This window comes from Oncorhynchus mykiss, chromosome 17, assembly GCF_057628025.1.
Source record: "Oncorhynchus mykiss isolate SJ-2025 chromosome 17, ASM5762802v1, whole genome shotgun sequence".
NCBI classification, from domain to species: Eukaryota; Metazoa; Chordata; class Actinopteri; order Salmoniformes; family Salmonidae; genus Oncorhynchus; species Oncorhynchus mykiss.
This window is the reverse complement of record NC_143038.1, coordinates 31,354,088-31,375,964: the sequence shown is the minus strand read 5'-3', so window position 1 is coordinate 31,375,964 and position 21,877 is coordinate 31,354,088. Positions and strand designations below refer to the sequence as shown.

General features: G+C 42.5%; 2 protein-coding genes across 6 annotated transcripts in view; both read right to left on the bottom strand.

Moving 5' to 3' along the window:
* LOC110493993 (receptor-type tyrosine-protein phosphatase alpha) overlaps positions 1–3,067 on the bottom strand; it is a 53,985-nt gene extending 50,918 nt beyond the window's left edge. For 2 of the 4 annotated variants that reach the window (XM_021568644.3, XM_090205202.1), the window contains exon 1: positions 2,643–3,067. The gene's annotated coding sequence lies outside the window, so the exon portion shown is untranslated. The remainder of the gene's footprint in view (positions 1–2,642) is intronic. The other 2 variants (XM_021568641.3, XM_021568645.3) reach the window with 1 other exon arrangement.
* Positions 3,068–4,051: 984 nt separating this feature from the next.
* Positions 4,052–19,519, bottom strand: idh3b (isocitrate dehydrogenase (NAD(+)) 3 non-catalytic subunit beta). 2 transcript variants are annotated; one of them, XR_016487870.1, is made up of 12 exons: positions 19,031–19,519; positions 13,138–13,317; positions 12,100–12,220; positions 11,937–11,997; positions 11,679–11,811; positions 10,160–10,293; positions 8,459–8,561; positions 8,232–8,378; positions 7,994–8,088; positions 7,836–7,896; positions 4,908–6,983; positions 4,052–4,590 (listed from the first exon to the last, which is right to left on the bottom strand). XR_016487870.1 is itself a non-coding variant. In XM_021568640.3 (11 exons), the coding sequence occupies exons 1-11, from the start codon at positions 19,073–19,075 to the stop codon at positions 4,513–4,515; spliced, it is 1,158 nt and encodes a 385-aa protein (XP_021424315.1). In that variant the 5' UTR covers positions 19,076–19,513; the 3' UTR covers positions 4,052–4,512. The 2 variants fall into 2 exon arrangements, 1 of the variants encoding a protein (XP_021424315.1); XM_021568640.3 differs by lacking the exon at positions 4,908–6,983 and having other exon boundaries at positions 19,031–19,513.
* Between the last annotated feature and the right edge of the window lie 2,358 nt (positions 19,520–21,877).

Here is a 21,877-nt window from a genome sequence, read left to right as displayed (position 1 = left end):
TGATCACCGACAACAACGAGACCGCATATAGGGAGGAGGTCAGAGACCTGACAGTGTGGTGCCAGGACAACAACCTCTCCCTCAACATGATCAAGACAAGGAGATGATTGTGGACTACAGGAAAAATAGGACCAAGCACGCCCCCATTCTCATCAACCTGCAGATGAACAGGTTGAGAGTGTCAAGTTCCTTGGTGTCCACATCACCAACAAACTATCATGGTCCAGACACACCAAGACAGCCGTGAAGAGGGCACGACAAAACCTATTCCCCCTCAGGAGACTGAAAAGATTTGTCATTCGTCCTCAGAAGGTTCTACAGCTGCACCAGTGCCTGGTACGGCAACTGCTCGGCCTCTGACCGCAAGGCACTACAGAGTTTAGCGCATACAGCCCAGTACATCACTGGGGCCAAGCTTCCTGCCATCCAGGACCTCTATACTAGGCGGTGTCAGAGAAAGGCCCTAAAAATTGTCAAAGACTCCAGCCACCCTAGTCATAGACTGTTCTCTCTCCTACCGCACAGCCAGCAGTACGGGAGCGCAAAGTCTTGGTCCAAAAGGCTTCTTAATAGCTTCTACCCCCAAGCAATAAGACTCCTGAACAGCTAATCAAATGGCTACCCAGACTATTTGCATTGTCCCCTCCCCACACACTTTTACACTACTGCTACTCTGTTTATTATCTATGCATAGTCACTTTAACTCCACCTATATGTACATATTACCTCAATTACCTCGACTAACCTGTGCCCCTCCACATCGACTCTGTACCGGTACCCCCTGTATATAGTCTCTCTATTGTTATTTTACTGCTGCTCTTTAATTAAGTGTTATTTTTTACTTAACACTTATTTTTCTTAAAACTGCATTGTTGATTAAGGGTTTGTAAGTAAGCATTTCACTAAGTTCTACACCTGTTGTTTTCGGCACATGTGACAAGTAAAATTTGTTTTAGTTTTTTGGTGGAATGACCCTGTATCAAGGTATCCCCTCCCCTCCCCAATCACTACTAGATTCCTAATTGCGAGGAGCAGTGATGAGCCCAGACATGACGAGGTTGGGCCAGCCCTGTCGGCATGCTAGGGCAGTCCAGGTCTGACGAGTCAATGTCAGATCGAGGCAAGCAGCTTCTGCTTTGCACTTGAATAGTCAAGACATGACAAGCCGAGCTCGGTGGAGAGGAAACTGCATTCTGGGATAGCGCATAGTGGGGCAAGACCAATGCAACTGCTCACACTGAAGCAGTCCAGACATGACTCGTCAGCTTCCTTTGTACACAGCTGCACACAACTCATTTATGATATGATGACACGCCAAGCTCTGCCATAGGCCTACTTCCTACTTGGAGTATTGCCGTAGTCAATCTATTCTTTCTTAATCCATTCCTTCCTTTCTTGACATAATGTTGATATTTGACCATGTTATCATGCTTCTTTGACCCAAATACTGAAAACCATAGTCTGTTCCCTTTTTGTAAGCTGTTGAGTGTTATCCATGCTGCTGGTTGTGACCGACAGTGAGCATACATGCATGTAGCTTTTATAAATAAAGCTTATGTGCATTAGGCCATATTCTATACATATAATATATCTCCACTGTCACCATGATTAAGTCAGGTCTCATGAGAACGAAAAAGACTCAAGTTGCACTACATTCTCAAGCTTTGCTGCAAATATCGGCTAATGATGAAACACAAATGGCATCAAATGACAGTTGTCTCCAGCTTAATAAAATTCCTTGTTTCAAAAGGTAAAGTGACAGAATGTAGCAAACTTTCCTGAATGACTCCTGCTTTGCCAAATGTATTTTCTGTGTTTAGTAACCTTTGTTGATTAGATAATTGAGGGAACTACAGCATGTCACTACAACACTACCTACAGTATGTGGTAAGTAAATACTAAGGCCCTGCCCTGAAACTTTTTGAAACTAACCTACCTGCATAACTATATTTAGGCTTGACTAAGTCGACTCAGGATCCAGTCAAGCCAGAATAATTCGTATGAGAAGAGGAAATGGGGAGTGCGAGGCCGTGTCAAGCAGTATGATGCTTGTCGAAGCTAAATAGAGAATATCTGCTGTGATTTGAATGGGCCTGGCTGTCTAAAACGATCTAATTCCTGCGCTGTGGTCGCACTCAGCCCCCTATCCACCCCACCCCGGCAACAAAGCATTAATCAATATGTACTTTTCAGTGAGGTAGAACTCACTGGACCGCCTATTGGTTTTATTTCGCATTGTTACAATGTATGCGTTCACAGAACACACTAACATACGGACTTCCAATCAAAAAATAACTATGTAGACACTATTCCTCTCCCCCTTTCTCGCCAGCCCCCCTCGAAAAATGTCCCTCCCTGCCTCCGAGCTAGTTGTGTGAATGTTCTCTGTCGCAACAAACATTATTTGAGCTCCTATGATGATAGCCATGGAACGTTACTTAAAAATAAATCACCTAGCTTCCCTCTCCGCCTTATCGCGCTCATCACAACGATGTTCGCCGTGGAATACTTTGCTATGATAATGTGTGGGACAAGCCAAAAGTGCTCGTTTGTGACCGAGTAGTCGGACCTTATTACAACTAAATGAAGCACGCTACACTGTAACTAGTGACAATTTACAGCAGAACAAAAACAAAACTCACCACGACTTCCGTTTGGTTTTGCACAATCCTGAATATTTACAGTTGTGCAATTCCTTTCTTCCTTTTTTCCACGTTCTTAACCCCAGCCCCTGTCTTCACACCCCAGGAACCAATAGTGTGTGTATGTGGGGTGGGGGGCCTGGGTGATATGAACGAACTGGGACAGACCGCCAATTTGGAGGCAACAGATCGCAAGTATGTTTATGTTAACGAATGACTAGAACGGTCCCAAAAATTCCTCAATGTTCCCGAGGGTGTTTCTAACAAATTGGTGTCTCTCCGTCTTCGTTGAGCATAGGGGGCGTGAATCCCACTGTTTATTCGCTGTATCCGGGCGGGTCAGCCGTATCTTTTAGTCCGCCATGTTGTCTGCATTAAGGAGGGATGGGAAGCAGAGAATTCCCAGTCCTGGCCCCTCCTCTCCCTCCATCCATAGCGCCGGTGCGACATCTGGCGGTGAATCTGTGACATCGTCACGAAACCGAGTCAACAACAGCAGCCCTATGCAGAAGAGCAGGAGTCCGCCATCTGGTCATGTCTATCACATAGGCTGCGTTTACACAGGCAGCCCATTTCGGATATAGATAATTTTCACTAATTGGTATATTGACCAATCAGATCTGAAAAATATCAGAATTAGGCTGTTTAAACAACGAAAATTGGACAGGCTTATTAATAGCTAATATACTGCCTGGGCACACAATCCCATTTAGTTTACAACAGCAGCTTGCTCTCAACATAGGCCAGTGGTGGTCACTAACCCTGGTCCTATTAGTGGGTGCAGCCTTTTGATCCAGCCCACTGAGCCCAGCACTACCATACCAGATTAAACGAATCAAGGTCTTGAGACTTGATGCTCAATTGATAAATTGAATCAGGTGTAGTGCTAGAACAAAAGCCTGCACTCTAATAGGACCATGGTTGGTGGGTGAAGCAGGCTTGACTAAAACTCTCAAACTTAACTCTGGACCACGAAGCCAGTTCCGCCACATTTAAAATAAGTTGTTCACCTCTAGTCGGGGACTGATTTAGCCCCGACACCAGGTGTGTGCAATTAATTATCAGGTAGAACAGAAGACTCAGGGTAAGAGTTGAGTACCCCTGTACTAGAATGTAAATGTTTCTCTTGACAACTTCAAAGTTCTAAGATGGAAAACAGTACTGTCCCAATCAGCTTTTTTTCTGTAAATGGTATCCATTTCTGGAACTTCAAGATTACTTTAAAACGTTTGCAAGATTTACATACATTTTACTGGAGGTTTCAAACCCAGCATCACACTGTTGCAATTCAATATTTATACAACACCTAAATTAACAAAAAACAATTACATTTCTGTCTGCACTAATATCAGTCAATATATTAAATTACAACACACTTTGTTAACATTGATTTTCCACACAGCAAAGTATCAGGTATAGGAATATGTTTATTACTAATTATGAATGAACAAGTCAATAATGCATATAACACTTGTAGTGAATAAATAAAATATACTGATATAGTACATGTATCTTGTATGAATATCTAAACAAGACCCATTCATTGAAGAACACCACTCTGGTAGAGAATGTGGAATGTGACTTACAAGTTCCATACAACTATTGTTGAATGGGAAAACATTTATTTTGGTACCGTTCACAAGACTGTAGGTGTCGTCCCCATATTGTCTTCTCATTTATGTAACCGGTCCTCAATTTCATTGTGTGTATTTTTACATATTTTGAGGTTTGTATGCATTTCAGTCTATGGGTGTTAGCTGTTGTTGAGCATGGGTCAGGATTTAATCTGGTGCGCAGCTGTTTGAGTGGTCAATGCAGAGAGACTAGTTTGAAGGGAGTAAAATAAAGAATGTGTGTTTGAGAGGCTAGCTCAGATGGCTAGGTTGGCGATGACAGCTCTGGTGAACTCGTCGCTTGTGGCATAGCCCCCCAGGTCTCCTGTGCGCACCTGCCACAAATGAAAGAGTAGTGTCATACACACACAGGCCTGGTTTCCCCAAAATCAGCTTAAGGCTGCTCATCCTTTGGGAAACTAGGCCCTGGTCCATTCCCGGAAAGACAATGGTACTCACAAATATACACACAAAACATGACTAGTGTGTAAGAGAGCCTTTTTCACCACCAAACTCAGACACACATAAATAGGGTAGAGGAATATTAGCTTATGTTGAAGCAACTCAAGTCCATGGTCGTATGTATGTATTTACTCAGAAAACAGTTAACGACCAAACATACTAAATAAGAATGGATGACTCAGGAATCTACATTTATGGCTAGCGTAGTCTATGTTGGTCTTTCAACAGATGCTGCACCACTCATCCTACGCCTGGAAAACACAACAATGCGAGATTAAATCACACCTTTGATGACATTTTTTGTTGTTGAGAAAACAGGCCAACACAAACATTTCCCCATCTTTTATTCTTCAGTATTTGACCATGATAATATGACATAAGCCAATACATTTGAAGTCCCAATGACTGACTGACACATGCCAGTCTAAGTCTCTAATAGAAATGCTACCACTGAGATCAGCAACATAACCAATATATAATTTAATGGACTTTTGGCACAAAGTCCAAAGCCAAAGTGAACTCAGGCAAGGCTGGTCGTAGGCTCGAGTTACAGTGGCTTGTTCGTTTGCAAATTTAATGATGAAAGAGCTTTGCCTGACTGAACAGCCAAACACGATGGATCTCCAAGGTCACAACTCCAGCAAAAAGCTACCTAGATATTGACCTCTACGATACACATTATGTGCGTTTTACAGCATACACAGTGAACAAATTATTAAGATTTATTTTTAGTCACTAGTGATGACTAGAGTATGCAGATGAGCGACAATTCATAATTAAAAGGTTCTATGAAGCTAGCTACAAATACCAAACGGTGAAATTGGCTAACGTGTTAGCATCCCTGCTAACGCAACAATATCAAAACATTGATTGTAGATTCTGAAAAATGTCACCCATCTCAGGAATGACCTCTACATCCTGCCTCCTTTAAGACAGTGGTGCTGATATGTGTTCGTGAGAAACTTCCATGTTTATGATGACTCAGTGGAAACCAGTGCAGTTTTAAAAAAACATTTTTTACAGCAACTAAAACAGTCTTAACCTGACTGTGCACGTAATTAAAGGTTGTGATTGAAAAGGCCAGTTAAAAAGGATACTGGAAGATTCTGGCAATTAAGCTGTTTTTCTACTTACCCAGAGTCAGACGAACTCATGGATACCATTTTTGTCTCTGCGTACAGAATGAAGGCAGTTAGAGTAGTTTCAAGAGCCAATGCTAACTAGCGTCAGCGCAATGACCGAAAGTCTACAGCTACGGTAGTCTACGCATATGCTACCACGGTAGCCTGGACTCCAAGCCAAGAAAAGTCTGCACAGAGTCAAAGGGCTATGAACAACGTACTGTATATGCCTAGCACGACTCAGGACTGTGAAATGGCAGGCCAGATATCCATTGATACAGTGCTGTGGTAGAGATTTCTCACTCGCTTTGGCGTCGGTGAATTGTCCCCGTGGCTCGAAACCTGCTTGACCAATACTGCTGAATAACACACGGCCCCGACCGGTATGGACTGCGAGGCTGGACTAGTGGAGGTCAATGTAATATAAGATCATATGCTTGTCCACACAGAGACAATGAAACAGCTCAGAGAGAGAAGAGGAAGAGTTGGAGTGGAGGGAAAGAGAGTTAGCTGACAAATAGGAGAGTAGACTATAGGGAGTTAGTAGAGCCGACAAAAACAGAGAAGATTCTAGAACAGCTTATAGAAGAGTGCAGCCAACAGCAGAGGCAGTACAAAAGAACAGGCTGACATGGAGGAAAAGAGAGAAGCAAGAAACGGCACCAAGCAGGGGGTGCTCAGTTGGAGAAAGGGTTCCACAAGGAAAAGACTGGGAGAAAATAGAAGTCCACAGCATAAATGGACGATTTTGGTAAAAATAAATTTAAAAAAAATGACGATAATTATCTGCTTTGGCCAATAATTTTTGAATTTGAGTAAGAGAGAAAAACAAAATAGAGGATACGCCGAGCGCGTAAAGAGGAATATGAAAAGAAAGCGGAGGGGAGAGCTGCCAAGAGTGACGTAAGTGTTAGTTTAGTGGGAAAGTGAGCAAAAAAGTTAGTGGGGTAAAGTTTAGGGAATGTGGCAATATTGGGTTCAATATATCCAGATTATATTTGGTTGGCCGTCCAGTTTACAGAAAAGGGCAGGGCGTTCAGGGGATCGGGACTTCTTTAGCACATGGGTCGGTGGCGGAGGTTCCCCACAACGGCTTGCACAAAGTCCCCGGTCGTGCTGTAACCGCCCAGGTCTCGCGTCCGCACCTGGGACACACACACACACACACACACACACAGGGTGCAGGGGAAGAGGAGGAGCAAAGGAGATGGAAAAGGGGAGGGTACTTCAGGCACTAGTGGACTGACAAACACCATACTTCACACATTCAGATAACCCGTCCTTCAAAACTCAAATTGAAATAGCACACTTTGCCCACATTCAAACCACAAAGGCCGGTCTGTCGAACAGAAATCATTCCCCTACACTCCTTCTGCAAAAGTACACCTTCTGTGCCATGGCTGACATGACAGAGCCATAGCTTAGCATACTGGTGTTTTGACCCATGTGCCTCCCTAAGAACCATGGTATTAGTTTGGGTTAGTGTTGCTGCTATTAGTGCAAATAAGGGCTGGGACGCACACCACAGTTAGTAGGATCTTTGTTACCAGTCAGTTTCTATGGTTACAGAGCTGTGTTCCGTCACCTCACTGTGCCGGCTGAGAACAAGGACAATGTTTAGCAGGACACACAGAGGGGTGTATACGACACCACCCACGTCAACATGCATAATCAAAAGGCTCTCTCACACACACACGGGTTATCGATTGTTAGGTGTAATTTCATGGCTAAATGCAATTTGAGAGTCATGAATTGATGTTTGGATCTGAGTATTTCTCTTTACACTTTGACAATTTTCTTATTTTTTTTAATTGATCCACAAAATGCATGGACAAATATGTTATGTTGCAAGAACACTTCTTAACCATTGAACTTTAGAATTAGTCATACTGTATACATTTAGACAAACACTCACTCCCAAACATACACATTTGCATGCACACAAACCAATAAGATTGAACAGGATGTTGATACAATAGTCACACACACACTCTTACCTTGCCCTGTTTGATGACCTTCCTGACAGCATCTGACACCATATTGGAGTGGTATTCCAGACTGTAACACAAAACAGTCAGTTGAGATTGTGTGCGCGCTCAGACACACACACTACACGCACACACTACACTTCCCATTGGAAGCAGTGCCCACTCACTTGAGGTGATGGAGCATGTTGGCAGCACTGAGCAGCATGGCCGTGGGGTTGGCGATGTTCCTGCCTACAGCCTGGGCAAAGGGGTGCCGAGCTCCCTAAGAAGGAGAGGAAATGTTTATTTTCAGGCTATTTTACACATGCTTATTGTAGCACTATACTGACGGTTGAATGTCTAATGTAACAAGTGTATGATTGCAGCTGACTGGTTAAGATGGATCTCCGGCAGACAGACACTCACGGTCTCAAACACGGCGTACTCGGCGCTGTAGCTCTCTCCTGGCACCACTCCTGCCCCACCGACCAGCCCAGCGGCCAGGTTGTCAATGATGTTGCCATAAAGGTTGGGCATCACCAGCACGTCAAACTGGTATGGGTTCTGGACCAGCTACAGAGAGAGGGTGCATATTTGAGTGAGAGACAGAGAGAGAGAAAGAGACAGAGCGCAAGAGAGAGAGCGAGGCATACCTGCATGCAACAGTTGTCTATGATGATGTTCTCATATTTGATCTTGGGATACAGCTCTGCCACCTCAGCACAGCACTGTAGGAACAGGCCATCTGCAAGCTTCCTGTAGAAAGACAGAAGGAGACTAAATCAGATGTACATTCTACATGTCAGTGCAATGGTGCTGTAACGTACCTAAAGCCATTTGAATTTAAAAAAATAAATAATTAACAGCTACACAAACACTGTGTTTCTGATTCCACGTGTCGATCCGGGACCACCTACGTCCACCATCCTTAGCAGGGATTGACATTCATTTAAGTTATTGTTACATTTATTTTACGCCTGTCATTTGGGCAAGGAGGACAGACTTTTGTCTGAAAGCTCCAGTCGCTTCACAACACACACACACAAAAAAAGTCTAACACCATGCGCCAAAAAGGGGCCTGAAAATTGTGTTGTATGATGTAAGGAACCACTTTACAAAATAACATTTATCATCATCATACAGAGAATCAGGACAAAAAGTTATCACGGTATTAACCCATTTTGGTCAATAACGATAAATATCCTAAATATATATATTTTTAATGCAGTTGCTTTCCATTAGTGGCAGGGCTCTAGCTTGACTTTTTCCAGCGCCAAGACAGACATGAAAGAAGTTAGCCATTTCATCTAACATGTTCAGGGAATGCATGTTGAATATTTTGATGTGCAACAATAGGATTCAGAATAAGCAGATTTCTGCATCTTTATTAAAAATGTTTTGCATATTGGCTACAGGTTACATAATTCACCACCTGAGGAAGTGGGAATTCAAAACACATTAGCTAGATTTCTAACCGTAAATATATTGTTGCTAGATAGCTATGTAATTGATCTAAGAGTAAATTCAATGTCCAAATTCTTTTTTATTTTTCACCCCATTGGCAGGCCGAATAGGCTACTTGATGTCTTCACCGCAAACGGCGTGCTCCGCTCCGACCTGCGCATCATCTCAATACAAATGCTGTATAATGGTGCTATTTCCTCAAGATCGAGTGTCGAGAAAAAAAAAAAATTATACTCTGAGACTAGCTGAGACTCCCCTCTCTAACAGCATTTATACATGCTAATAGCTAAATAGATGTCGGCTCGGGTATTCGAACCAGCAACCTCTCAGCTCTAACCACAAGGCAACATGCCGCCTTAGTTTACTACAGAGACAACTAGGAAGACTAGGCTATATGGTTTTAATTGGCTCTCTCCTCGAGCAACGGTACATGACTGTACAAACCCTGTTTGCTGACCAAAAAGTAGCTGCAACTGGGCAAATAACTCACTAACTAGCAAGGAATATCAACAACCCGCCTCAGGGTTTGAGCTCAAAAGTGCATCTCGTGACCACAGGTGATTAAAAAACCCTTGTACCTCAATGCAATTCAATAATTCTACTCATGCGCTTTGCAGAGATAGGAAAAACAGTGTGCAACATTGTCTCCAGAGGAAAATTTGATCAGAGTAATTGTTTGATAGTGATTGTGTGTTATTTTTTTTACTTGTCCATTCAAACAACTTAATCTATATTCTGCTTGCCCCACAATTATATATATTTTTTTACTTGTCCCGGACAAGAGGGCAAGTGTTAATGTCGAGCCCTACATAAACAGTTGGGTTGGCTGTAGTTGGATTGATGTGTAGAAGCCTTTAAAATGAGGTTGCTTATTTGGCAGCGAGACTCACATGATGTTGGCCTTGTGGACCGCCGTGACCTTGCTGCGACCCTTCTTGGTGGCGTAGTCGAAGGCAAACTTGGCGATGCGCCGAGACTTCTCCCTAGTGATGATCTTCAGACATTCAATCACTCCAGGCACGCTCTGAGACAGAGAGCACAGTTCAGACCAGGACACACTTCCATCTGACCATGTTTTGACCATGGTGTTGGAGAGCTTAAATGTGATAATTTTCTGCCCAGTGTACACAGGCACACGGCGATGTGGACTGGAGCTTGATTTGGCCTCTGCATGCCTCCGGAGACTCTGCAACTGCGTCAAACCCTCCAATACGAAGCCTCTGCCCACATTTTGGGATCTACCACAAATTGGCTTTTAGCGGTGTGAATGTTGAAATGAAATTGGGATCCTTAACGTTAAGATAAATCCCTAACCGATTTCAATTTCCGTTGGAGTGCGAGGCTCAACTTCTCCCCTGTTTAGTTTCCCTGGCTACCACACTGAACAGCATGAAGCAAACCCGTGCACAGATACTGTGTGACAGTGTGAGAGCGAAGTGTTGCATCTCGCTCATCTCAATGTCCTAGTCCATTCATTGATGATAGGCCCTGCTTTACTGAAGTTGTGAGCCCAAAAATAGCAAGGTACAGCATTTCATTGCGAGAGACAGCTTTGGACTGCCAATAGATAGGTCTAGTGCACGGTTCTGACTAGCTGCCTGGTGGCCGACCTTCCTATACTGTACACCTCCCCTCTCTCCACCCTCGCTAGCTCGCCATGAAAGATGCAAGTGTTTGTGTTCTCGGAAGTACCCCAACTAATCAGTGTCCCCCATTCCAAAAAATACTGAATCTTACGAGTCGATTCCTGGCGGAATAGAATCTGAAGACTCATAAATGGGAGTCGATACCGGGAGTCAACGAAACAATTATTTTGGAATCTATTCTCCACCACGTCATCATTGTTAACAGTAGGAAAAATGGCAGAGAAAGTTAAATAGTACTTTTAGAAGTTAAATGAGAAGTAAAAGCAAACTGAGGTGGAATTGAGGTACAGTAATGGTAGTACAGCTGCAATGCTTAACCATCTGAAAGAGACACACCGTGTGACCCTAACGGTTGCCAGCAGCACAGCTGCATTGTAAATTCTATACATTTTTCTTAACGTTTTAACAGAAAAAAGTAGCGCCCGCTTTACTTAAAGTAACTAATATTATTACTCAAACTTGAAAAGTAATGTTACAGTAATAATATTACTTTTGAGTAACATTAATGTAACGCATTACTTTTGAAACACGTTACACCAACACTGGTTGTGATAGATGATTTCATCTAAAAATGTGTGTATTACCCATACAACAAACTTAAACATGGTTAGATTTCAAATGCGGACTGGGTCAACTGGTTTTACCTAGCCAGGCAGGGTGAGTGGCGATTTCCATTTAGGACCAAAGAAACTTCATCCACCTAACACCCTTGTCGAGCTGAAACCAACACACCCATTTGTTGTGACAGTGTGTGGTGATGTACCTCGTGCTCCAGAGAGCTATACTCTCCCTCAGTCTGCTCTCGGATGATGACCAGGTCCAGGTTGTTGTGGCGGGTGCTGTAGCCGGGCAGGCTGTTCACGTGTACCACGTTTGCAAACAGGTCCAGCCTACGCCTGAGCAGAGCACAGGAGGGAGAGGCTCACTAATAAGGACAGCCAGCCACACACTAAGAGATCTCATTAAAATATTCATTTATTGTGTTGGATTCATGCTAGCGCTAGATCTAATATGGCCTTACCTAATCTTCATCTCGAAGCCAGCCAGCTCCCCTTTGAACTCCATGGGGGTGTTAATCTTTCCTACACACACAGAGAAAAGAAAAACACTCAGTCAGAACACACTGATATGGTAAAAGCAGACAAAAGGAAGCAAATCCCCAACAGGGGAGACAAGTTAGTTACCTTTCATTGCCACCCTGTTGGTCTTCATGGAGGCCAACACCTGCTCCAGCTTCTCGTCGCTGTCCATGTGCTGCACCTCACTTAGGTGGAACTCCTCAAACTCCACTGGGACGTCACCCGCCTGGAGAGAGAGATGGAGGGAAGGAAGGAAGGAAAGAGAAAGGCAGGGTTAAGGGTGGAACCAAGGAGATAAGACAAGGGGACGAGAAACAGGATGGAAATAGAGGATGGATGAATGAATAAATAAAGGAGTGAGCGAATGAAGGCAGGCCCCCCAAAAATTGTCAAAGACTCCAGTCACCCAAGTAATAGACTGTTTTCTCTACCACCGCACAGCAAGTGGTACCGGAGCGCCAAGTCTAGGTCCAAAAGGCTTCTACCACCAAGCCATAAGACTGCTGAACAATTAATCAAAAATGGCCACCCCCACCCCCTGCTACTCACTGTTTATTATCTATGCATAGTCACGTTACCCCTACCTACATGTACAAATGACCTCAAATAACCTATAGCCCTGCACATTGACTTGGTACCAGTACCCCCTGTATATAGCCTCATTATTGTCATTTTATTGTGTTACTTTTCTTAACTCTAATTCTTGAACTACATTGTTGGTTAAGGGCTCGTTAGTAAGCATTTCACGGTAAGGTCTACACCGGTTGTATTTGGCACGTGTGACAAATAAAATGTTATTTGATTTGAATGGACTATAAACATTATGAATTAGTCTTGCATATTCAGTTATCAATGAACACAGAAAGTATTGGATTGAGCTCAGAGCATGCTTGGCGCATGGTGCTGGCAATAGTGAATTCCATTCCCACATGGGCCACATAATGTGTGTATTGACTGCTGAGACAGGGTCACAAGCATGGGGGTGAGGTGGGGTGTAATAGCATACCTGGAGGAGAATGTGCTAAGGAGATGAGTCCGCTATATGTCAACAGAGGGACGACACATCCACACCAATCTGCACTCTCAGTCAAACTGTCACTCCAGGTCAGCCTTGAGAAAGTGGAGCCACCATAATGTACATACCTTGAACACCTCCTTGACAGCAGTCATCAGTTCAGGTCCTACTCCGTCCCCGGGCACCATGGTGACTTTGAATGTGGCGTCGGCACGGGCCGGGGGTGCCTCAGGCCCACCCAGACTGGCGGTCATATTGAGGGACCGGGCAGCCAGCTGCTGCCACCGCGGACCAATGCCAGTAAGGCCCTAGACCAGGACACAATAGTTAATTAGGTCCACTGTAGAAAGTAAGCATAATCACATGGTCTTGTTGTCGTTATAGCTAATGTGTCTTATCTGCCAGTGGCTATATTCTTTAAAAAAAATCTTTCTATAAACATTTTGGATATGCTTGGTTGGTCATTTTCAACATACTTTCGTGTCGTCTTCATCAACAAACCACATACCTAAACACACTTTCATTCTAAATGTAAAAATGTTGGCATGAACAGAGACTGTCACGTAGAATGTACGTCACGATTATCAGACAATTACAGACTTTAACTAGCTAGCTAACCCTGCTTTCACAATGTCGAAAAGCTGTTGCGTACCATTTTGTTTGAACAATAGGAGAAAGAGACCACCAAATCAAGTTTAATCAACTGCCCAAGGACCAGGTTAGACAAACCTCTTGATTTCAGGCTATTACGGTGTGATGAAGTAAAGCTGTGGGCTCCAGTTACTTATAACATGTGTGTTCGAAGCACTGCATCACTGGTAAGTTAGTCACACTTGTTTGTATCCAACTAGTTAAAACTTTCTAAGGCTAGGGGGCAGTATTTTGACATCCGGGTGAAAAGCGTGCCCAAAGTAAACTGCCTGTTACTCAGGCCCAGAAGCTAGGATATGCATATAATAGATAGTAGATACTATAATAGATTTGTTTAGAAAACACTCTAAAGTTTCTAAAACTGTTAAAATAATGTCTGAGTAAAAAAAGGTCATAGGATTTCCCAATGGTTCCATGGGAAGCCCTATTTGAGGAACCTGGTTGCAGTTCCTGTGGCTTCCACTAGATGTCTTCAGAAATTGTTCAATGTTTTTCTTTTGAGAAATGAAGAAGTAGGGCTATTCATTCCATGTGTCACTCTGAAGGTCCCTACTATTTTGGTGCGCGTGAACAGGAATGCGCTTCACGTTGTTTTTATCCGGTATTAGAAACAGTTTATTCCGTCTTAAATTTTATTGATTATTTACATTTTAGGAATACCGGAGGTTGGATTAGGAACGTTGTTTGAAATGTTTGGACCAAGTTTACAGGTAACTTATTAGATACTTTGTAGTCATGTTGGGCGAGTTGGAACCGGTGTATTTCTGAATCAAACGTGCCAAATAAAAATTGACATTTTGGGGATTTTAAACGACCATTCGTTGTGTCACAGACATTTGGGATTGCAAAAACAATTAGATCTTCAAAGGCATTTATTATATGGTTATTTCTGACTTTTGTGTCGCACCTGCCTGGTTGAAAAATGATTTTCATGTGTTTGTATGCAGGGCGCAGTCCTCAGATAATCGCATGGTCTGCTTTCGCCGTAAAGCCTTTTGAAAGCTGACACAGCGGCTGGATTAACAAGAAGTTAGGCTTTATTTTGATGTATAATCGATCCCGCTAAAGGGATTGGCGCGTGAAGGGATCCATGAGAGGTTTTAACTTGCAGTAAGGACTAGTGATATGTATCCGTCGAAATAACAGCTATAATATTCTTCTGCATTTGGAAATGTATGCAAAACTGGAGTTTCCACCAAGTAGGTGTAGATATGGCAATAGGCTACTTTGGGACATTTGGCAGGGTTGTCTCCCCAGCTGGTCGCCGGCAAGTTGAAAGGACATTGAGCATTTGGGAAGTATTCAGACCCCTTGACTTTTTCCATATTTTGGTACATACAGTATTATTAGAAATGTTTTTTTCCCCTCAATATATACACACAATACCCCATAATGACAAAGCAAAAACAGGTTTAGATTTTTTGAAAATGTATTTTAGGGTCTGAATACTTGTAAATAAGGTAGTTCATTTTTATTTACTTTTTACTTTTTTTAAAATCCATTTTAGAATAAGGCTGTAACGTAACAAAATGTGGAAAAAGTCATAGGTCCAGAATACTTTTCGTATGCACTGCATAGGCAAGCCAACAAGAATCAACTTTTCTAAATACTTAGACCAAACAAAAATATAAAACATGTAATGCAGTGGTTTCATGAGCTGAGCTAAAAAGATACACAAAAAGCTTATTTCTCTGAAATTGTGTGCACAAATTTGGTTACATCCCTGTTAGTGATAATTTCTCCTTTGTCAAGATAATCCATCCCCTTGACAGGTGTGGCACATCAAGAAGCTGATTAAACAGCATCATCATTCAACAGGTGCACCTTGTGCTGGGGACAATAAAAGGCCACTAAAATGTGCAGTTGTCATGACAACACAATGCCGCAAGTTAAGGAAGCATGCAATTGGCATGCTGACTGCAGCAATATCCACCAGAGCTGTTGCCAGAGAATGTAATGTTAATTCCTCTACCACAAGACGCCTTCAACGTCGTTTCAGAGAATTTGGCAGGACGTCCAACCAGCCTCACAACCGCTGGCCATGTGTATGGGGTCGTGTGGACGAGAGGTTTACTTAAGTCAACATTGTGAACAGGGTGCCCCATGGTGGAGGCGGGGTTATGGTATGGGCCGGCATAAGTTACAGACAACAAACACAATTTTATTTTAAATCAATGGCAATTTGAATAAACAGAGACACTGTGACGAGATCCTGAGGCCCATTGTTGTGCCATTCATCTGCCGTCAGTCATGACCTTATATTTCAGCATGATAATGCACAGCCACAAGTTGCAAGGATCTGTACACAATTCCTGAAAGCTGAAAATGTCCCCGTTCTTCCATGGCCTGCATACTCACCAGACATTGAGCATGTTTAGGATGTTCTGGATCAACGTGCATGACAGCATGTTCCAGTTCTCGCCACTATCCAGCATCTTCGGGCAGCCATTGACGAAGAGTCAGACGACATTCCACAAGCCACAATCAACAGTCTGAACAACTATGCGAAGGAGATGTGTTTCGTGCTGCATGAGGCAAATGGTGGTCACACCAAATACTGACTGGTTCTCTGATCCACGACCCAATCTTAATTGTTTAACTTCTACAGGATTGGTCTCCCTATACCGTGACGGTTGATGCTAACGTACGCTAATGTGACCTTGTAAGTAACAGCAAACTTTCCAGGACATAGACATGTCTTGTATGGGCAGAAAGCTTAAATTCTTGTTAACCTAACTGCACTGTCCAATATACAGTAGCTATTACAGTGAAAAAATACCATGCTATTGTTTGAGGACTGCGCACAACAACAACTTTATCACGGCAACTGGTTTGATACGTACACATCTGAAGGTAAATAATGTACTTATATTCAGTAATCTTTTTCTGATTTGTCATCCTGAGGGTCCCAGAGATAAAATGTAGCACAGTTTTGTTTGATAAAATCAATTGTTATATTCAAATATAGGAACTGGGTTCTACAGTTTGAACCCCTGCCGTCTCTGGCTCCACACCCACCCCGCCCGGCTATCTAGATGTGTGAAAGTTAGCGTATAAGCTAATGATCCATCATGTATGACATTCCTGGGAGTATGTAAACTTACAAAAATGATATGGTAATACAAAATAAATGTTCTCTATAGTTATGTACTTGAAAAATGTATAAATTGACCAATTCGACACATTTGGGAAGACTTGATACAAAATAGTGTGCAGTATTGCAATCCTTCACTGGATCGACAGTGCTGCCATCTAGTGGCCAAAATCTAAATTGTGCCTAAAATGCAATATTAGATTATGGCCTTTCTCAAAGATGGGGGAAAAAAGAAAAGAGAACATACGTTTTTTTATTTTATGATCTTTTATCAGATCTAGTGTTTTATTCTCCTACATTAATTTTACATTTCCACAAACTTCAAAGTGTTTCCTTTCAAATGATTTCAAGAACATGCATATAATTGCTTCAGGCCCCGAGCTACAGGCAGTTAGATATGGGTATGTCATTTTATGCGAAAAATTGAAAAAAAGGTTTAGATCTTTAGGAGGTTTTAAGCTGTCTGTGACCAACAGATGCATATCTGTATTCCCAGTCATGTGAAATCCATAGATTCGCGTCTAATTAATTTGTTTAAATTGACTGATTTTCATATATGAACTGTAACTCAGTAAAATCGTTGACATATAGTTACGCGGCATATCTAAGAGTAGCAAATTAGATTAATTTATCGCGCTAGCCAGCCAGCTAACATCAGCTTACGCAAGTATAATGTGATAGCTTTACTCTCTGTGTTAGCAGGTCGGGTAAGAAATTAGTGGCAGAATAAGTATTATGCAAATAATTTGTTGTTGTGACAGTAAAGTATGTTAATAAAGACATGTGAGGCTACTGAGAAGGTTAATTGAAGATGACCAACAAAAAAAAAATGTCAGTTTACTTAGGATGCTGCCAAAGTTAGGCTAATTACATGGGAGTAACAGGAGTACCCTACTGCTGTACACCTACTCAGGGTGTGGTCACGTTTAGCACATTTTTCATGACACTGACATGCGTAATGAAAAATAGCTTAATAGCCTACGTAATAGGCTCATGTTTTACCAGTACTGCATTACCCCCAATACTTATTTGCCAGTAGGCTACTCAGTACTGGACCATAACTGTACTGACTTTCACCCCTGGGTTTAACCTACTAACCTAATATGCCAGACATACACTACACGATTTTGCAACGTTTATGCAGTCCCAGACTAATTTTCACGATCGAGGTGAAATCCTATGAATTTGGGCTAGGATCAGTATGTCGGGACTCGCTTAGTTTGACTTGGCTAAGGACGCACCGATGATGGCTGTTCCATTTTCCAGACCCCTGTTGGATGTCCAGATAATTTTCTGACATGTCAGAAGTGTTGGTCATGTATCTTGTAGAATGAGCAGTGCTACGACGCAATTGGGCAAGGACCGCTGCCAATAGCATTTAGCATTTAAGACCAAAACAATGATAGCGAAGAGAATAGCGACAACACCCACCGTGTGGACAGAGATGATTGGAAGACAGATTAGTAGATTAGTGGAGCTGTGGAGAACGCGGCTGCCTTTTAAATGGGGCAGTTCATTTGACATGGTGTCACGGATGAGCGGCGTTGACTAATTGTAAACTATTCATTGGTCCTTAAGTGAAACCTCCACCCACATGGAGCATGCAAAACTAACTCCACCAAAAATATATGAATTAATATTATGAAATTAAGTCCATATTCTGAGCCTCTGACTCTCTTTATGTTTCTCCACACTAATAAAAGCAGCTCACTGTTTGCGTATCTGCATTTTTTTCCTCTGACAACTAAGAAAACGCGGGGGGAGAGGAGCGGGGGTTGAACTTGACTAGGTTATTATCTTAGCGTAACGTGAGCACCCACGTTCTGGGTTTGAAGATGGGATGAAAGGTTTGGGACTGGGAAATGTGAGCACGTTCAAGTTGTTCAAATTGTACAAATCGTGTAACGTTACTAGTGTATGCCCTGCATAACTGAAGCTGTGGTCTGAAGCTGATAACCATGAGACATCAATCTGTTAGCAGGTTGTTCATTGATACGTTGTTAGATTGCTGATTAACGTTAGTGACAACATTCAATGGCATGTGAATGCGACAACCATCCAATTTCAACCTGGATGCGTATCTTAGTTAGCTAGGTAGCCGTATCGTACTAGGAGCTAGCCAGCTATGGACATTATCCTGTCGCATTACCATTGGTGACTAACGTTATAAACTGCTTAATATAAATTCCCCTAACAAAACAATGGTAGTCCTCAATAACACATACGAAAAGATTTGTCCACAATTTGATGACTGTAAACATCATCTACCGACTCACCTTGGCCAATGTTACAACGCTTCCTCTCAAGGCGGCAGCCATCATGATCCAGAAAGAATGTGGAGGAAATGAATTCTTCTTCGAGGTTTAAGCGCAGTTGGCATCCAATAAATGTTGTATTACCGCCACCTACTACACTGGAGTACAATTTCCTTACACTTTGGTTGAAAAAATAAATAAACAAATACCCTACCATCTAACGCTACACTCACAAAAAAACTTACTCCACTAATTAAATCTATTTAGTCCTACCTCAGGCCAACCACCTGAAAGGATGGGACACCACCACTTAACACACCCTGTAACTCCTCTGATGTCAAGTCTCGCACACCCAAATACATCTCTGCAGCTGCCACCACAACCTCCATTTTCTGTGACTTACGTTCCATCCCTGCAGTAAAGTTGATAACCATTGCTATAATTGCTAAAAATCCAATCTTACTGAAATGTATCACTTGTTGGCCTATCCCTTTGTACTGGTACAGATCTACTACTCACACCACTCCTCTCACAGCCCTTCCCCCTTGACCCATCTTCCTCTACTTTCTTCGCTGCCTCGGCATATGACAACTTCTGCACTACTCTAACCCTGGAACCTGCCTCTCTCGCACAGGACATTTCTGCACTAAATCTTTAAATTCTTCTTCTAAAATATCATGGTGGTCTGCAAACAAACGTGTAAAGTGCATGCCACCACCTACTGTGCTGGAATGTAAGATCAATCATGATCTGCCCAATTCTATACTACCATGAAAATGTAAAAACAAAAAATCCCTAATAACTTCTACAACACCCTCCCCAACCCCCCTACCCAATTAAACTTGATCTATATCATGCTGAAACACTCCACTGTTAGGATTGTTCAGCATGTCAACCATTTAAACCACAGCCACGGGAAGTACGGGTGTTGAGGGTGCTGCAGCACCCCCTGAAAAATCGGGAATTAAAATATTCAAAAAAAAAAAAAAAAAAAAATATATATATATATATATATATATATATATATATATATCCACAGCTCTGGAAAACAATTAAGAGACCCCTGCAACATTATCAGTTTCTTTGGTTTTACTATTTATAGGTATGTGTTTGGGTAAAATTAATTTTTTTGTTTTATTCTATAAACTACTGACAACATTTCTCCCAAATTCAAAATAAAAAGATTGTCATTTAGAGCATTTATTTGCAGAAAATGACAACTGGTCAAAATAACAAAAAAGATGCAGTGTTGTCAGACCTTGAATAATGCAAAGAAAATAAGTTCATATTCGTTTTTAAAACAACAACACTAACGTTTTAACTTAGAAAGAGTTCAGAAATCAATATTTCTAAGGAGTAATGTTAGACTCCTTTGATCCATTATTAGACTAGGAGATCCCTCATCCGCATTGGAATGTGCTGGGTACCAAAAGGGATCAAATAAAAAAAAAAATGGTCACATGCTTGGTAAACAGTTGTAGATTAACAGTGAAATCCTTACTTACGGACCATTCCCAACAATGCAGAGAGAAAGAAAATAGAAGAAAAAAAATAGAAAAGTAATAACACTAAATAATAAATACTCAATGGGTAATGAGTTATATACATGGGATACAAGATAATTGAGGTAGATGGATAATAAATAGATAATAAACAGTAGCAGGAGTTTATGAGTCAAAAAAAGTTAGTGCAAAAAGGGTCAATGCAGAAAGTCCGGGCAGCTATTTGGTTAACTATTTAAATAACTATTTAGCAGTCTTGTGGTTTGGGGATAGAAGCTGTTGAGGGTCCTCTGGGTTCCAGACTTGGTGCATCGGTAACATTTGCCATGCGGTAACAGAGAGAACAGTCTATGACTTGGGTGGCTTGAGTCTTTTCTGGGCCTTCCACTGATATTGCCTGGTATAGAGATCCTGGATGGCAGGGAGCTCGCCCCAGTGATGTACTGGGCTGTACACATTACTCTCAGTAGCACCTTGCAGTTGCCTTACTAAGCAGTGATGCAGCCAGTCAAGATGCTCTCAATGGTGCAGCTGTAGAACTCTTTGAGGATCTGAGGGCCCATTTTAAATCTTTTCAGCCTCCTGACGGGGAAGAGGTGTTGTCATTCCCTCTTCAAGTCTGTATTGCTGGTGTGTGTGGACCATGATAGATCCTTAGTGATGTGGACACCAAGGAACTTGAAGCTCTCAACCTGCTCCACTACAGCCCCGTCAACGTGAATGGTGGCATGCTCGGCCCTCCGTTTCCTGTAGTCCAAGATCAGCGGAGGGAGAGGCTGTTGTCCTGACACCACACTGCCAGGTCTCTGACCACGGCCCTATAGGCGGTCTCATCGTTGTTGGTGATCAGGCCCACCACTGTTGTGTCATTGGCAAACTTTATGATAGTGTTGGAGTCGTGCATGGCCACGTAGTTGTGGGTGAACAGGGAGTACAGAGGGTACTAAACTTTCACCCCTGAGAGGTTCCCGTGTTGTCAGTGTGGCAGATGTGTTGTTGCCTACTCTCCCCACCTTGGGGCGGCCCGGCAGGAAGTTCAGGATCCAGTTGCAGTGGGAGGTGTTCAGTCCCAGGCTCCTTAGCTTAGTGATGAGCATTTTAGAGCACTATAGTGTTGAACACTGAGCTGTAGTCAATGAACAGTATTATCACATAGGTGTTCCTCTTGTCCAGGTGGGAGAGTGCAATAGAGATTGCGTCATCTGTGGATCTGTTGTGGCGGTATGCGAATCGCAGTGGGTCCAGGGTGTCTGGGATGATGATGTTGATGTCAGCCATGACTAGCCTTTCAAATAATTTAATGGCTACAGATGTGAGTGCTATGGGGCGATAGTCCTTTAGACAGGTTACCTTGGCGTTCTTGGGC

What these genes read in the sequence shown, in the direction of transcription:
- idh3b (XM_021568640.3), bottom strand. Translation starts at nt 19,075, where the DNA reads ATGATGGCTGCCGCCTTGAGAGGAAGCGTTGTAACATTGGCCAAG. An exon ending in GTCCACAAGGCCAACATCAT is followed by an intron (nt 8,562 to 10,159) that starts GTGAGTCTCGCT and finishes GTCTTTCTACAG; the next exon opens with GAAGCTTGCAGATGGCCTGT. An exon ending in AACATGCTCCATCACCTCAA is followed by an intron (nt 7,897 to 7,993) that starts GTGAGTGGGCAC and finishes TTTGTGTTACAG; the next exon opens with TCTGGAATACCACTCCAATA.